Source organism: Ictalurus furcatus, chromosome 16 (assembly GCF_023375685.1).
Source record: "Ictalurus furcatus strain D&B chromosome 16, Billie_1.0, whole genome shotgun sequence".
NCBI classification, from domain to species: Eukaryota; Metazoa; Chordata; class Actinopteri; order Siluriformes; family Ictaluridae; genus Ictalurus; species Ictalurus furcatus.
In genome coordinates, this window is record NC_071270.1 from 20,770,024 (window position 1) to 20,788,420 (window position 18,397).

General features: G+C 39.1%; 1 protein-coding gene across 2 annotated transcripts in view; it reads right to left on the reverse strand.

The window, feature by feature from the left end:
* galt (galactose-1-phosphate uridylyltransferase) overlaps positions 1–18,397 on the reverse strand; it is a 132,940-nt gene that overhangs the window by 66,741 nt on the left and 47,802 nt on the right. For both annotated transcript variants that reach the window (XM_053645987.1, XM_053645986.1), the window contains exon 7: positions 7,115–7,237. In XM_053645987.1, the coding sequence (XP_053501962.1) occupies positions 7,115–7,237 (123 nt within the window). The remainder of the gene's footprint in view (positions 1–7,114; positions 7,238–18,397) is intronic.

The window sequence follows — 18,397 nt, forward strand, 5'->3', positions numbered from 1 at the left end:
TTTACTAAGGCTTGTTGCAGACAAGTTCGTGAACCTAAATGAGGAAAAGTCAAAGAATTTCAAAGAGAAAGAGAGAGATTAAGCAGTATTTCAGCAATCTCAAATGTTGGTCAAATTGACCCATAACATAATAGGAGGGTTAAACTGCTCAGGACAAACAAGGGGCTCATGAACAACTATCACAAAACATAAAAACAGTCGTGGATCATCCAGGTAACGACACACAGTAATAAGAATCAAGTGTATGTCAAACGTTTGAACTGGTTCATTTGTGTAAATTAGTTAGTTTACTTTATTATCCACGTTGTGGAAAATTGTCTCTGGCTTCACTGTACAATACATCACAAACAATACATAAATATGCATAAAAACATACAAGACAAGACAGAAGTCACCAATCACTTGCATTTAAAATCTGAACAGCATTAGGCACAAAAGATAACTGTTAAACATTCTTCATTGCACGTGGTTGCCTATAAGGCCTCCCTGATGGCAACAGGTGAAACTCACCATGAAGAGGGTGAGACACATCTATCTACTATCACTAAAGCCTTTTGCTTGACTTTACATGTGTATAGATTATTCAGATGTCTCTGTGTCATGCAGATTATCTTACTGGCTTCATTTACAATCTTGGACAGCTTGACCCTGTTTTTAACGCTCAAAGTTCCATACCACGAGGTCATGTTAAAAGTTTAAATACTTTCAACAACATTTTTATAGACTATTTCACTTATGTTCTTATTCACACCAAAGTGATTGAACCTCGTGATCAAATACAGCCTTTGTTGAGCTTTTTGTAAATGCTGTCAGTATTCTCCATAAAACAAAGTTGAACATCTACGTGTGTCCCCAAATACTTAAAATAACAAACAAATTCAATTGGATTCCCACCAAGTATTACAGGTTCCAACTCCAAATTATTCCGCTTATCTATAGTAATTACCAATTCTTTTGTTTTATCTACATTTATCACAATGCACGCAGCTGACACGACTCAAAAAGGGCTTTTATGTGTGAGTCCTACCTGTTTCTCCTGCTTGCAAAAGCCCCACCAGAGCCCTATCATCCGCACATTTAAAAAGTCTAAACACCTTGTTTATAATTGTAAACTCATTAATATACAAAGAAAAAAAGTAGCGGTGATAAAAAATGCATTAAAAAAAAAAAAGCTGGAGTAGATGGGTAAAAACCCCAGTCAATTTGTAAATACAGTCTTTCAGTACACGCCAATTCAGCCCATCAGGTCCAGGTGTCTTATTAGGCTTAGTACGAAACAAACAACATGCAATCTCATATTTTCCAGGGTAATATTCTCATTTAAAGGAATTTCAGAGCAAACCCTATTAGATTCAGATATACCTTCACTAGTATCAAACCTACTAAAAAATACATTTAAATCATCTGCAAAAGATGCATTATGTGAAAGAGGGGGGTCAGTTTTCTTCCCCTGTCTTCCCATCATAACATTCAGACCCTCCCATGCCTGCTATGCATTACCTTTAAAAAAATTTACTTTCAAATTTATTCTTATAGTCAAGTTTAGCACTTTTAACCCCCTCCCCCACGCTTTTCCCGTTAAGGCATATTTTAAGATCTTTAGTTAGCCACTTCTTATTATTTCGGTATGTACGTACTGTTTTGGTTTGAACACAATTGCTCTCATCAAAATTTAAATAGTGTCTGTAATATCATGAACATACATGTCACATACATTTAAAAACAATTGCCAGTCCATTTGGTCAAAGCAATCTCTCAGTTGTTCTTTGCTTTGTTCAGCCCACAGGTGTATCTGCCTAACAACTGGATTCTCCTGTTTAATCTTAGCCCGATATCTGGGAAATAAATGTACAATATAGTGGTCTGACTTCCACAATGGAGGGCTGCAAAAACTTTATAACCACCGGCAATATCGCCAAAACATTTATCCAAAATGCACGAAAGTCTAGTTGGACAGTCCAAATATCGTTATGACCAAGTATTCAGTTATTATAGTGTCTTGTGGACTATATATCAACATCTGTTATGTGAATCATATATATGATATGACAATTCTGTTGTAGAACTTAGATAGTGCCCAAAAGAACAGCATTTGCAATTAAGCCACAGGAAAAGAGCTATCAGTATGGGCTAGATCAGGTGGTGTAAAGTCTTATCCGGTAAGTGCCGGTGTGGGTGCAGGTTTTCATTCCAACCAAGCAGAATCCACACCTGAGTCTATTGAAAGCCAAATTCAACTAATTAAACAGGTGGAATCAGGTGTGGCTATTGCTTAGTTGGAATGAAAACCTGCACTCACACCGGCCCTTTGCGGATAAGATTGGACACCCCTGGGCTAGAGCATCAACAGCCACATTTCATGGATTCACATTTTAATTAAAAAAAAACAAAAAACTATAGGCCTTTTTTTTTTTTTTACTTTCCAGCAGGCCAAATGAAATAAATTTTCTAAATTACAAGTACAATTTTAATAACAAGTACTTGATTAGTCACATATATCAAATCTAGCCCATTATTACAGACACGGAAATAAAAGGAGAAGTGTTTCTAGGTAAGGCATAGAAGAATCGACAGAGGGGTAGTGTGGCACTTCCATCTGGTCAGCAGATTTTTCCTGACCCCCTGCTGCCCACACATGAGAGATTAAATGGAGCCCCAGTCGGCCATAGCGGCTCAGTGATAATGGGAACTCCTGGATCGGGGGAAGCCATTGAGGAGCGCGCAAGATGAGTTACCTCCATTGTTCTCAATCCCTCCGGTACCAAATCATACCTCTCGTCCAAAAACAAAGCCAAACATAAAAGTCAAATTAAACACATCCGTCCTGTTCTGGACAGCTTATTATTAAGATATAAAGTACTTCTCAGAGCAGAGTCAATATTTTATGATAATAGTACAATGGAATGAGACCAGTAATTTTACTTTATACCACATACAGTTGTTCAAAGTATAGAAGTATAATATTGGATTGCAGATTGCTTAGTACTTTTACTACGACTTGAACATTTGAGGTTTTAAATAAGAAATGACATCCTCTAGAAACAAAATTTGGAATTGAAATGTAAACGGCGTAAAATGATCAATGAAGCATAAAAGTGGCAAGGAAAGCTCAATATTCATGTTCAAGGAAAGCTCTAATTACAGACTAGGGTGATCTAGAGCAACACAAATTAGATTAGACAAGCAGACATGTTCTTGGTTAATTATTTGCACAGTATTGGCTTCATCAACATGATATTATAGAACAGCGTGATATAACGCGCTCGGTCTTCTAATACGTGACGGAACGTTCCATAATGGTTTTTTGTGAGCGATCTCATATGTACTTCATGAGTATGCCATTTGACATGGAATTAGGGACTGCTTATAGATTTTTTCTTTTTTTTCCCATCAGACAGGCTGTCTAACTATTTCATTTCAATCACAGTGCTATTGAATTCTCAATTCTGACACCTTTCTATCACAGCCAGCATTAACTTTTTCAGAATTTGTGCAACAGCAGCTCTACTGTGGGATCGGACCAGACAGGTTAGCTTTCGCTCTCCACACGCATCAACGAGCCTTGGCCGCCCATGACCTTGTCGCCAGTTCAGTGGTTGTCCTTCCTTGGACCACTTTTGGTAGGTACTAACCACTGCTTACCAGGAACACCCAACAAGACCTGCTGTTTTGACCCAGTCGTCTAGCCATCACAATTTGACCCTTATCAAAGTCACTCAGATCCTTACACTTGCCCATTTGTCCTGCTTTCAGCACATCAACTTTGAACAGGTGCCATTGTAATGAGATAATCAACGTTATTCACGTCGCCTGTCAATGGTTTTAAAGTAAGTTATTAAAATCTTTCACAGTTGTTATTTGGACCTTGTCCACAAATAACCATGTTATTTCTGAAGCCAGTTTTAAACAAAGGCTAGTTTTTTCAAAAGTTTCATAACCGTCATGGAACTAGGAAATAATATAACTGCTTATTCCAGAGCATTCTCAAATCAGAACGTTTGTTCATTCATTTTCTATAACAGCAGCTCTGATAATAGGTCTGTCTTTAACATAAATGACATGTTAATATTAATGCACTAGTATTGTTTCTATAGTAACACACAAACTTGAATGGTGGATGCTCTCTTAATCTATGGCTCATTATATACAAATTTATAAAGTGTTTTTGTTGAAAAAAACAACAACATATAATTGTTAATATAGTGCTGTTTCTATTAATGGACATTTAATTAACATTTACGGAAGGAGTCTCTAATGTCAGTGCTTTGTTACAACCGGTAAGTTTCCCCGACACGGGAGAGTCTTCAGGACAGGGGGATTTTTGTTTTTCCGGTTTCTCAGTCACATGACAAACTGCTTTTTTTGTTGTTGTTGTTTGCTTGTTTGTTTGCTTGCTTATTCATTTCAAGAGAGAGAAAAAAAGTTAGGCTGCCGAATAAATTACATTATAATGTTATAATAATGTTATTACGTAAGTCATAACACGAACTAACCTGTTTTAATAACATTAACATGTTCAAAAGTGCTGTGTCATTCGTTAATAAATTAAAAGTTGTAATCGTTTGGCAAATTGTGCTATAAGCAGGAAAAAAACGCACTTCAGACCATATTAAATATGCAAATAATAATGTGTTATTCCTTACTCTGCACTAATAAGAACACACCCGTAATTTCACCCATGTGAAAAACTGCACTCTGGGGAAAACTTACGCACATAGACCCATCTCTAGCCACAACATGTCCTGCTGTTGTGTTGAGGCTGTAATATTCTCATTTCACAAACACCACACAAACCTCTAATTTGCATGTCTTTCTACTGACATTATGTAGCGACACACTTCATAATCCAACCTGCCTTTTTGCATCCCGATGAAGTACGTCTGCCCCGTACCCCCTCCCCCAACTTTTCCGAGCAATTTAACTTAGCTGTGAGTAATTTCTCCACCATTATGCAAATCACGGTTTGTTCTTTTTTAAAATTCCCATGCTTGAGCAACATATTGCGCAAAGCAGCGAGAAAGGCAGAATCAAGCTTCTTTCCGCTGCTCCTGCAACCACTCAGCACAAACACAAGTGCATTACTATGATCAAGCACCAGATGAGAGTATCAGAGGCATTACCCGCACATCAGCAGCTCAGCTATACATGCTAATGCCTCCTGATCCCCTGCAGACTGCTGCGGAGAACGTGTTAAGAGGGGAAGTTAAGAAAAATGACAGATGATGGCTAAGGGTATAAATCGGAGTCGGCATTAATAAGTCGTCTCGGATAAACTCAACAGCTCGTATAAGGATGTGCTTGAGTGATCAGAATATATCGGACACTGCGTCACAAGATGTGTTGCTTGTTCAGTATTAGATCACAATGCAAATCATGGGTTGTTATTAACACTCGCCTTGTAAAACATTATCGTTTCTATAGTAACAGCTAGTCCATATAATCTAAGTCTAATAATGAAAGGATTTAAGAAAAACAGCAGTTATTAATATGGTCTGCACTTATTTTTTTAAACCTTAGCACACACACACACCAATGGTAGCAGAGCTGCCATGCAAGGCGCTAGCTTGCCATCGCGAGCAACTTGGGGTTCAGTGTCTTGCCCAAGGGCACTTCGGCATGTGGAGTCATGTGTGCCACCAATTAGTGGACAACCCGCTCTACCACCTGAGCCACAGCCGGTGAAGTTTATTGTAAGCAGTTGTGTATTTTAAATTTATGGAAGGAGTCTCCAGTGCGAGTAAAGGTACGTTCACACACACAGCGATTATATCGCTGCAAGTCGCCAGTAGGCGTTCCCACTACTGGTTGCAATAGTAATATTTATCAGTGGGTAGCAAAACTAGCATTCCACTTTTGTTAACTAACCAGTTTTCTTGCCACTAAAATGAAACATTCTAGAGGAAGGAGAAGCAGTGGACTGCCCGAGTCCATGAAACAATTCGGACTCGCACGCAACACGGCATACCACGGATTACGTGCGCTCTGAATGTTTTCACGCTCGTTGGTAGTCGCTGCACCAAGTCGCTCCAAATTTGCATAAAGTTAAACCTTTTTCAACTTGGTCAGGTCGCTGGACACGCCCACATCTAGTCGCTAACGATCGCCGTCGTTCATTCTCGGTAATAAGCTGCAAATTTTTGTCTTAATAACTTCAAGAGAACATGAGGGAACGCTACTCTAATATAAGTGATAACAGGAACTAACTTCAGGGATGTACCACAACATTAAACGTAACTATAAATGGATTATGTCATTCTGTAACAAATAAAAAATTGCAATCAACATGATCAACTTCAGGGTGGTAACAACCCTCACACCACTCCATCACTGATTGTTTTCCTATAACCGCATGCCCTAAAGAGTTATTCTCCTTACTTATGGTAGTATTTTCCTCCCTATCATGATACTGAAGATCAAAGTGGTCTATGATCATTATCTGAAGAGCTGATGCACAAACAAAAGCTCTAAAGTACAATGTTTTCTGCTCAAAGAAATCTCTGAGAAATACTAAAAGGGAACATAGCAGCGCATTACTCAGATTTCATTATTTTGTCCGGGTAGAAATGGCTGCACACTCTTATCCGATATGCCATTATGGCAATGTGGTGAGTTTTTTCCACAATGTTACATTTCCATTATACCCCCAAGATGAAGAATAAAGACATATGATTGAAGCCATAGGAGCCAATTAATACAAGCTAATAAGAGATGCTAGAGTGATCTGGATGAGTATACTATAACACATAAATGTTGTTTGTTAATATAGCAGTGTTTATTGTTTATGAGTGGAATATAATATATTTAGGACCAGATTGCTTTATACAGAAAGCTGAAACAGTGAAACTAAAATGTTTTGTTAATACAAGCAATGTTTAGGTTTTTTTTCCTTTTCTTTTCTGAACTATATCTATTACAAACAATGAATGCATTATGCAGATTTCATTATAGCAGTATGCAACTGAACACTATTATCCATCATTTCGCTACATATTTTTGCAGCCCTGTACATCACATCCTCTTCATATTCCTCTAGGATTTGTCTAGAATCGAGCGACTGAGACCAAATGTGTGATCATATTACTGTATTAATTTCCATGTCTATCTGTTGTGTTACCTGTGCCTGGGCCTCCATGCGAGCGTACTGCAGCAGCATGGGCTCTCCGTGCTTCTGTTTATATTCCCTCTGACAGCGTTCAGCCAGAGCAGGTTCATTAGGCAGGAAGCTGCTGGCCCAAACCTGCGGAAAGTCAGCAGGAATATCACATCGAAGCACTGCGGCTAGCTTCACAGATCTGTAACATTTACCAAACACGGCACAAGAGGTAAAATGTACCCACAATAACAAATAATGATTTGAATAACGCTCATTCCCGGTCATAAAAATAACAGCATTCACATAAAAGACTCGCTGAAGAGAAAACAAACTATTCTGAAAGTCCGCCAGGCTTCATAAATGCTTTTCGTCCTTCAGTGGAGCTTTAAATAAAAAATGGATTTTGACTCAGGGCCAATTCAGACTAAGACACTTCTTACGCAATGCATTTTTCTACTTGTTTGTGTCTGACACGTCTCACGTTCGATACACTTTCATCTATAGAGTACTAGGCATAGAGTCCTTGCATAGATTTTTGTCATATTATTATGTCTAACATTAGCTTAGGTTTTAAATCATCCGCCTACACGTGTCAGCCAAGAAGAGCACATTTTAGATTTCCAAAAAAAATTAAATAAATACATCGTTGCAGAGAAAAACAAATGTCATTACGTCATTAATTAAATTAACATCAGTGATTATTGTTATTCATAAAAATGAGCAAAATGGTCATACAACATAAACATTACACACAATAATTCAACATTTTTTGCCACTCAAATAAGGACAAAAATATATCTTTAATCATTCTTCAATTTTTTTCATAATTTAAAAAAAAAAATAATATATCAAAACAAGTAGAACTCAGCAGCAATGGTGTCAATTTTTCTACCAACAAGTCTAATCTAGTCTTCTTGTTACCAATTTATATGCACCACATACCATTTAAATAGATTCAAGTAGAAAGGTCAAACATTTGACCTTGCTGTGACCTTGACCCTGTTTGGATCAATTCTAAAATCTAAAATCAGTTCATCGGCTGGTTACAATGATAATGCCAAATAAATCCAACAAATATTCCACCACTCACTCTTGAGATAATGAGACTCCCGGTCGGATGCAAGAACGGATACACGGTATACACAGACAACTCGAATGTCAGGTGGCAGAGACTTCGACAATTGCAGAGAGTGCTTTTATTAAAAGTAACTGGCAATAGCAAACAAATCCAAAACACGAGGCAAATATCCAAAAATACAGAACAGGCAATAGGTCATGTGATGTGCAAACAGTTTCCAAGAACAGGTCAAAAAATCAAGAAATTATGAAACACAGCAGGGTTGAAACCAGAAATAGCAAAGGCTCAAAGGCTTGATATGTCAGATGAAAAGTCAGAGCTGAACAAATACTTTGCGAAGTGCTGGTGTAGTGAGGGTGCTTTTACTGTGTATAGAGGTGATTGAGTCCAGGTGTGCGCAATCAGTAATGGTGACTGTGAATGTGACTATGAACTTGTGCCCAATTCGCCTACATAAACGATGCACTAAAAGTATGTACTCTTTTTGTGAAGAAAAAAAGTACATACTTTTGAGTGTGTAGGAAAAGAGGACATTTTTCAGGCCATTCCAAATTGTTATATTAGCTATGCCCAATGCTTATGCAATGCCTCAGATTGATTTTCCCTCTTTTCTCAGCTTCAAAATGGCTTGCTTTTCTCCCGTAGACAGCTCTCTGATCTTCATGTTGGTTTATCCTTTTTAACAACAAATGCAGTCTTCTCAGGTGAAACTGAAGGTTAAAACCAAGAGTAGATGTTCAAAGATATTTATTGCTTAAACAAATCAATCTAACAGGACACACCTGGGTAACAAGAAACACCTGTCAGTCAAATGTTCCAATGTCAGTCGCAATTTTCCTGTCACCGACGTTACACTCGTCCACCATGTTTGCAGGGTCAATTCGGTGAATCAAACCGTCCCAAAACTCCTCCTCCCTTGCGCTCCCTTAAGTTATGGGCAACATGAGCTGAAAAAGCGTCCATGGATCCTCACTTATACTGGAAAATCTACCGGAAATAGTACACCATCCAGGAACCTTGGGGATACCAAGTTAAAATATCTTGAATACAGTCAAATTTCTATAGTATTAATAGTATAAACATTTATACTAATTTCAAGCTTAAATTTTTCTCATTTGATTGGCAGATCAGTTTGTTTCGTCAGACAAATAAATGCCAAATCTAGGTCTTTAGGCTAGCCTAGCACAAGGCTAACTACAAAAAGTGTGTGGACATGGCATGTTAGAAGCATGCACATTATTCTAGAGCAAATACATCTGCGTTGTGAAGGAGATAAATCTCCCATAACTGTCTCCAGAGCTTTCCGTTAGATAATCACCACTTCAAACCCCAACGCTAAGGATTTTGAACGCAGCAAAGCGTTCCTCGGCAACAGCGGGTGTCTGCTTTTTTTGTTTTGTTTTTTTGCAATCCAAATCGGTTCCACACATCACTAATCAGTACCGTTTTTATAGACTTATAGCATGCACTTCCTCAAGTGGAGTTAAAATAATTTTCTGGTTTATGACTAAGCACTTTCTTCAGCCTTTAAGTGGTTTCAGAGTGAGGTAGAATAAAGCTGCAATGAGGTGACAAGGACATCAAGATGTCAACAGAAACGAGCACAAAAACGGTGCAGAGAGATTACAACAAGCAAGACAAAGAGTTTCAAATGGAAACTGTTTTCAAATGAAAACTGCTGCTGTATTGCAAATACAAAAAATTTTTTAAAAATTAAAGTACTAAAGCTGAGATATTATTACTTCATGTTCTATAGCTTCAAAGAGCAAAAAAAAGAGAGAGCAAAGAATAAAACGGTGCAGACTGCCACAGGCTCAATAGAATTTAAATGAGGGGAAAGTCTCGAAAAAGCACATTATAACAAAGCAAAACGACTCGAGCTGAAGCAACGGCAGTTCCGGGATTCATTTGTAGTGACAAGGAGTCATTTAAGGCAATGGTCATTACCTTCGGAGTTATAAATCAACCCAGTGAAATACTGTTTCTCCGTCACGCAGAAGTCTAAGACTTTACTTTATTTTTATGAGAGATTTGTGAGTTTTAATCCTGAAGAACTGGGAGACCAAGTCATGTCGGAAAGATCGTATTTAGGAGTTGAACGCACACGAACGTCACCACAAAATCGTAATTATTAGAGGGGGAAACTCAGGATTGCCTTTGAGCCCAGAGTTTCAGAGCTGTGGGCATGTCAGTAAGAAAACACGGTGGAATCAGTGGATGCGACGTCTGTAGTTGACGGTAAATTTGTTGAAAGCTATGCAAAATACGACAGCACGGTACAATTCGATATAATATGTAACGATAAAGTTTACAGTGGCTTCATAAATGGATTTAAAACATTTTTTTTAAAAAAGCAAAACACACCTGACGTGCATTCTTTGTTCTTCAATTTCTAGAAGTATAGTTAGAAACCTTGCTGTATTTTTTGGTAGTTAATTAAGCGAAGGTACACCACCATCTTGCTGCAACCAATGTGACCTGAATACACCTGATGTCGTAATTCCCACCCGACTTCCCAACTCGTAAATACGAACTTCCCAGGAGGACTTTACGGCACGATCATTCACAGGGTGGGAAGGATGGCTTCCATTTCTAAGCTGTCAATCAGAGCTACCAAAGCATTTAGTGCTTGAGAATCAATGTCATGAAGGGTTGGATTGTGGGACTGATCGGTCATATTGTGTGCACAAAACTTGTTTTATTACGTTTAAAATTTGGATGTAAAAAGTGCAACTTGGCTTTACTTTTTGCTGAGAGAGAGCTACAAGCAAAGATGTTTCATGGGATAGTTGTTAAAAAAAATCAGAATAGATTGCATCTCAGCTGTGTGTAGTGCAGCGGGTGGTGGGATTTGGAGCGTGTAATCTGTCCTATAGTTACCAAGTGAAAAATCATTCACTTTGCTAAAGACAATAAGGAGTAGTTTGTTTTCTTTCTCCGGTTCTTAAACCAGAGGGCAGGGTGGCTTACTGATTAACATGTTTGGGGATTCGATTCCCGCCTCTGCCCTATGTGTATTGAGTTTGCATGTTCTTCCTGCACTTAACGGGTTTCCTCCCCGAGTCCATAGACATGCGTCGTACTCATACTGGCATCTCTAAATTATCCATAGTAGGCAACTGTGCCCTGTGATTGGTTGGCACCCCCGCCTTGTCCCCCGAGTCCCCTAGGATAGGCTCTAGGCTGCCCGCAACCCCGTGCAGGATATGCGGTACAGAAAATGGATGGATGATTGTTAAACCTACTTGCTCAAGCACAAAATGTCCTTGTCTTAAACACCTAAGCTACTGATTTGTCCACCTTGTCAGCAGAAGCTCGTGTGTAATTCACAAATAGACGATTAAACAACTAGAGATGAACTAGAGGTGACAGAAAAAAGGGTAAGTGATCTGTTTAAGGTATGTTTATTATATGTTATAGTTTCCTCAAACCTTTTATTCAATCCATAATCACAAAACTAACAGGAGGATGAATATTAACCTCAGTAAATAAGTAAGAAAGCTCTGGAGCTGCATGTGCACTCATTCGGACCTGCACTCTCTCCGGCCTGGAACACAATTAACACAGTAACACCTAAAGAACACAGAATGTGATCTTAGCTTATCTGCTAGAGCTTGCAATACGTTCACAGGATGTGGACATATAAATAACTGTATAATTATGTTAACACGAGACGGAAAAAAAAAAAGAACGAGCGAGTGCCCAAAAAGAGAGAGACATACACAAAGAGCTACAGAGAGTCAGAGAGAAGCATGCTTTCAAGCGTATTTCACTCATTTAAAAATAAATAACGGAGGCTCGTTAAGTAACCCACATCACAGGAATGAAAACCGGGAGCTACTCAGATGTTTTCAAATATGCGTCAGGAAGTAATATTTTTGGTGTCTTAATTGCTGAAACCGAAGCCTTTCAGTGACTCTGTGTCACTTCAAATACCTTATTGCTTCCCTCTTGTATTTATCTATGCAGGCAAACTTTACTTAAAAAAAATATTGTCCATCTTTTAATACGATTACCTAGCTCAAGAGTGTTTATAGCAAATGGACTGGTTTATACTTCTAACTAGAAGTGTTTAAGCTGAGATGCAGAGGGGTAAGTGGGGCAAAATTTGAACAGTGTGTCTACAACGCTGTTCATCAAACTGTTTTCAGGTAAACACCGATTGGTCGGGGATTGTTGGATGTGAACTGGTCAGCTTTAATACCTCATACACCGATCATCCAGAACATCTGCTCTGATCCCACAGAAGAGGAAGAGCTACAGTAGCAAAAATTACTTTGACGTGTACCAACCATCTAAACGTTGTTGCACCCCTTCATGGCAACGGTATTCCCTAACGGCAGTTAGTCCCTAATTGTTCAGGAATGGTTTGAGGAACATGATAAAGGTGTTGACTTGACCTCCAAATTCCACAGATCTCAATCTGATCGAGCATCTGTGGGGTGTGCTGAACAAACAAGTCCGATCCGTGAAGACCCCACGTCGCAGCTTACCGGACTTAAAGGATCTGCTGCTAACGTCTTGGTGTTAGATACCACAGCACACCTTCAGAGGTCTTGTGGAGTCCATGCCTCGGCGGGTCAGAGCTGTTTTGGTGGCACACGTCGGACCTACACAATATTAGGCCGGTGATTTTAATGTTATGGCTGATCGGCGTATCTGCTTCTTCTTCTCCATTCATTTTTTTTTCTGCCCTCTAATGCAGACTTCTTCAAACATTTAACCAAAGGAGATCCACTTCCAACTTTTTTTTTTCCTAGTCAAAATTTTCAGCCCAAACTTTTTGGACACGCATCGGTTTATTCTTTTGGTTTGTTTTGTTTTGTTCATTAATGTAAACAAAAAACTATCACAGTAACGAACTATTTTCTGTGACAGAAAGTGAGTGCGCTTCACCAGCACGTCTTTTTAAACAGAGAGCTCAAAACACCTGCGCAACTGTCATTCGTTTTTAAATTCATTTGTCAATCGGCTCATGTCCTGTGTGTATGAGGAGAAAAAGAAGACGGCTCTTTTGGTGTATTTTTGCTTTCTGTTGTTAAAACGTGGAGCCCGTACACAAACTGTGCAACAATTGGCGAATTTTTAATTATTTATTTTTTGGTATTTTGGACAGAAACGTACTGTATGTGACTGCCCTCGCACAACACATTTACATGTTCACAAAATATTTATTTTGCTTTCTGAGACAGCACTATTGAATGCACTAATCTAACTGGTCTAATTGTTGCTATGGTGAAGTTTTCTGTAAGAAAAGGTGCACGTAGCATTTTCGGAAGGAGTCTCCAGGCTCAGTGCATTAGAACAGTCAGTGGTGAAGCTGTTCCTTTCACGATTCTAACTCTTCAGGACAGAGAATTCTGCAATTTTATGGTTTCTCAGTAAAATGACTAGCTGTGTTTTCTGTCTTACTTGTAAAAAGACAGGCTGGTGAGGGGAACGACTGTTTATAGTCGTTACAACATAAGCAAGAACAAGCAAGAGCTTGTTTTGTGGACGTTCCAAAACGTATACTGGGTCGTTCTTTAATTAATAGAATATGTAAACGTCGGGGGACATGGTGGATTACTGGTTAGCATGTTTGCATCCCACCCCCGCCCTGTGTGTGCAAAGACCACCTGCTTCGGGGGGTTCCTCCTCCAGTCCAAAGACGTGCATTGTAGGCTGATTAGCATTTCTAAATTTTCCGTAGTGTGTGAAAGTGTGTGTGTTTGTGCCCTGCAACGGGTTGGTACCCTGTCCAGGGTGTCCCCTGCCTAGTGCCCTGGGATAGGCTCCAGGCTCACCACGGCCCTGTGTAGGATAAGCAGTATGGAAAATGGATGAATGGATGTAATCATTGGCAAATTGTTGTGATATGAGAGGAATATATCCGCTTTCGAAACATGATTAATTCCTTATAACGTTCTGTGATGTTTTCTTACTTAATGCCTCTTACGCACAGTATCAGCGCAGATCACAGCAGTGTTGCGTCACATCCACAAGCCATGTTACGTCTGTTAGTAGTCAGGTAAGGTCTCCTATGAGCCTGTTTGTTCGCCACGTATCGTATGAGCTGCTGTTTGCCTTCACAGGACTCAAAAGAAGGACATCAGGCACATCCCATACTGGCTGTGTGATCAAGAAGAACTAGCTAGTGGATATCAATTAGAGAGAAAATGGGCATATTTTTCCAAGATGAAGTGGCAGAAATGGGCCACAGTGTACTATAAGACTAATATGTAACACTCCGACATCTTTTCCAAAGCTGTTTCCAATGCACCTGCCATGTTCTGCCATTTGGGACTCTCACAGGATATTAAGTTTGAATCCTAATAAAAAATGTAATTGCACTTGATTGTATTGGACTAACTTTACAGACTTTCAGAAAGGCTGCCCAGTTTACGTAACCACTACATTTGGTGTGGAGAATGCTTGCAAACATTGCTGTTTAATCGCTCTCTCACTCTTTTTTTTTTCCCCAGCTAAAATGAGGCAACACTTCCAAGCTGTCCATTACAGCTAAAATAAGGCTGTCTGCTGTGGGGATTTATTCATTAGAATTTAAGCACCACAATAAACTCGCCATCTGTTTTCCAGAACATCCAAATGATTACAACATATAAAGGACAAATAAAAATAGAGAAAAAAACAACAACTGCTATTTAAGAAAGAATGTCACTTTTTACAATGATGATCATGCTTTACGAATTATATTGGTTTATAGACCACAGTGCTGGTGACACTTTCTATAAAGGCTATAGCTATAATTATAAAACGATGAACGCCTTCATAATAAACATGAGGCTTTACAGCTGAGGTCATAAGTCGACATACACCTTTTAGAATCTGCAAAATGGTAATAATTAAAAGAATTATTAAGACGGATCAATAGTACTGCATTTTGTTTTATATTGTGTACTGCCCTGAATACGCTATTTCACATAACTGATGTTTACATATAGCCCACAAGGCACAATGATAGCTGAATTTACACAAATTAACTAGTTCAAAAGTTTACACATGCTTGATTCTTAATCCTGCGTGATCAGCGACTGTGTTTATGTTTCGTGAGAGTTGTTCATGAGTCCCTTGTTTGTCCTGAGCAGTTTAACTGCCCACTGTTCTTCAGAAAAATCCTCCAGGTCCGGCACATTCTTTGCTTTTCCAGTATCTTCTGCATATTTGACCCCTTTCCAACAGTGACTATGATTTTGAGATCCATCTTTTCACACTGAGGACAACTGAGGGACTCGTACACGAATATTCCAAAAGATGCAAATATTCACTGATGCTCAAGAAGGCAACACGATACATTAAGAGCCAGAGGGAGGGCTTTTGTAGCTCAGTGGTTAAGATGTTGGACTACTGATCAGAAGGTCATGAGCTTAAATCCCAGTACTTCCAAACTGTCACTGTTGGGCCCTTGAGCAAGGCCCTTAACCCTCTTACCCCTTAGTTCCCACAGTATTATGTCCCACAACCCTATATTCCCCATAGAAATAGCACGCCAACCCTGAGTTCCCAGACCAAAATTGGCCCCAAAATCAACATTTTAATTTTAACATTTTTAGGCCTTGAAACAACTTATAATAATGTATTTGTGTAATATTACTTTGAACATGAAGCAGTTCAGTGTTTTTACTCCACTTAGAGCACAATTCTTAACTAGAGAAATGACGAAAAATGCTCGCTAAAATCCTTATACTCATTTAGAAGTACCATACAAGCATCAGCGTGGTCAATGCCTTTGAATAAATTCAAGTAAATAAATAATAAATAAATAAATAAATAAATAAATAAATGCATTTTAGTGCCAAAAGTCAAGTTTCTGGTGATAATCAGACCAGCAGGTAGTGTTTTCAGGAATGCACAGAAATGGTCCCGTTATGACTCCAAACCCCTGCAGAGTCAGTCGCACTGGTTGATGCTGAAGATGAAGACGGATCAGGGTCTGAATCAGGAGAGATTGCGTCACTATCAGTTTCGGTTTCAACGTCGCCTGAACTTTCACTGCTGTCACTATCTAGAATCCTCACTCTCGCCTGTGTAACTGTGTATGTTTTCTTTTTTTTCACTGTTTTAGATGTACCTGTGTTCACTGTAGGTGTAACTTTAGCTGGAACACGATTAGCTTTTCGCTTTGGCATTTTTAGTTCACTTCTACTATTACAGCAATATTCAAGCTTGGATCTTCATCATAATGACAGCGTAATGTCATGATCGCGTCGTGATGTCATGACGTCATCAACCTTCCGGGTTAAAAAATAATAATTAAATAAGTAAGGAATCATAGTAGAGTAATGCCGGTACACCGGCCTTACAGGGATAACGTTTACACTGTAAAGCCGCTATATCGGTCTTACGGGTATTTGGCATAGACGACCAAGCCGGTATTTCGTCCTTACGGGAATAGATCAAAGACGGGCAAGCCGGTTTTTCGGCCATACGGGGTAAGAGGGTTAACCCTCAACTGCTCAGTTGTATAAATGAGATAAATGTCAGTCGCTCTGGATAAGGGCGTCCACCAAATGGTGTAAATGTAAACTTTTGAACAGGATGGTCGTGTATATTATTATTTTATATAAAGATCTTATTTTTTCATTTGGTACTGCATGAGCACCATACCAGGAAGTGGATAAAAATAGTTGCACTCATTACAAGACCATTGCCCAATCCAAGGTAATGAGCTGCTTTAAAACAAAATGAACTGATGCAAGTGAAAAACAATCCTAACTACTGACTGAACTTTTAATGAGAACAGGCAGGTCACTTCTCTAAAGCTTCTAATTCAGAGCAACAGCCTTTCTGTAGTTTTTTTTTTCCTCTCTCTCTCTCTTTCTCAAATTCTGTAGACTCTAATCACCATGCCTGAGAGATTTGTAGGTTCCAATTACAGTGAAAACCACTCATGTCTGAGCTTCTATACATACACGATGTCGAAGCCTCCATGTCAAATGGTGTTTGACTGCGCCGGCCGCCTCGACGTCACGACAAAGCCATGCATGTTGCCTGATTCTGACATGTCCATGTGGAACGTTCTCTTTGATAGCACAAGACATCAGAATGACATCAAAATTACAAATGATAGTCGAGACCAAAGTGGACGAAAATCCCCTTAACGTTTCATCAACTACTTTCTCAGATCAAGTATTGCATGGCCAAGCCACAGAGTACAAACAAACGGAAAAGAAGAGGCAATTTTCAGGCTGCTGTTATTCATGCTACGTCACCCGTCAAAACAGCAGCAGCAAAACGAGCCGGAAATCCTGTCATCAGTGACAGAATGATGAAAAAGGGCCAGCAGTGGTGAAAACACACTTTTTATTATTTTATTTTTTTTTTAGAAAAACATCAAGCAGTGCTGATTAATTTAGTGTGATTAATTTCCACTTCAAACATTCATATGCACCAATAATAATTAAATAACACTCACGCAAAATCATCTTCTCCTTTCCCTGAGCAAAGAGTCTTGTTCGTTTTAAAAAAAAACAACAACAAAAAAAAAACATCTGGAATTGCGCAGCTCTTTGTTTGTCCGTGTTTGTTCTGCTGTTTGAGGCTGTCCGCCAACACGTCTGAGCTCTCAAGGATTCCTTAAAATGACGGATTATGAAGAAAGAAAACGACTCATTACGAGTAGGTCACGTCTCAAATCGCCTCGTTTTTATTTTTTTTTGTTGTTGTTTTTTTTTATTTCTCTGCGCTTGATTTTTACAGGCTGGCTCAGCAGCGGCCAATGAATACATTAAAAGCAGATGAACTTCAGACGGATAACCCCAGTTGGAGACCGAGCTGTTCCAGAACATGATTCACGGTTGGACAGATTGAAAAATATGTATATGTATATTTTTAGACCTATTGCTTTGAGAGTTTTTGGAAGAGCACCTATAGCGAGCCAACGCTGGAACTGAAACGCTGGCGTTATGTATAGGAGTGTGTCTGAGATGAGAGGAGGTGAAGGGGTCATCCTGGATTTGTATGAGGTGACTGCATGTTAAAAAGAGGCGCCACGATCCTGTTGCTGTCTTTCAAAAGCGCACACGTGAAGTGGTTTAATTATACGCAGCTGTCGATGGCGCGACTTCCTGTGAGGTGAGCAAAGTGCACAGAGGTAAGCGCTTAAAAAGGGCAGTGTCGCACGTTAATGCATTAAACATTATGTGTCTGTACAAAAAGAAATAAAGGGGGGGGGGGATAATAATAAAATAGCAATGCCCTCTCTATTTGCCTGAGGATTCAATGAA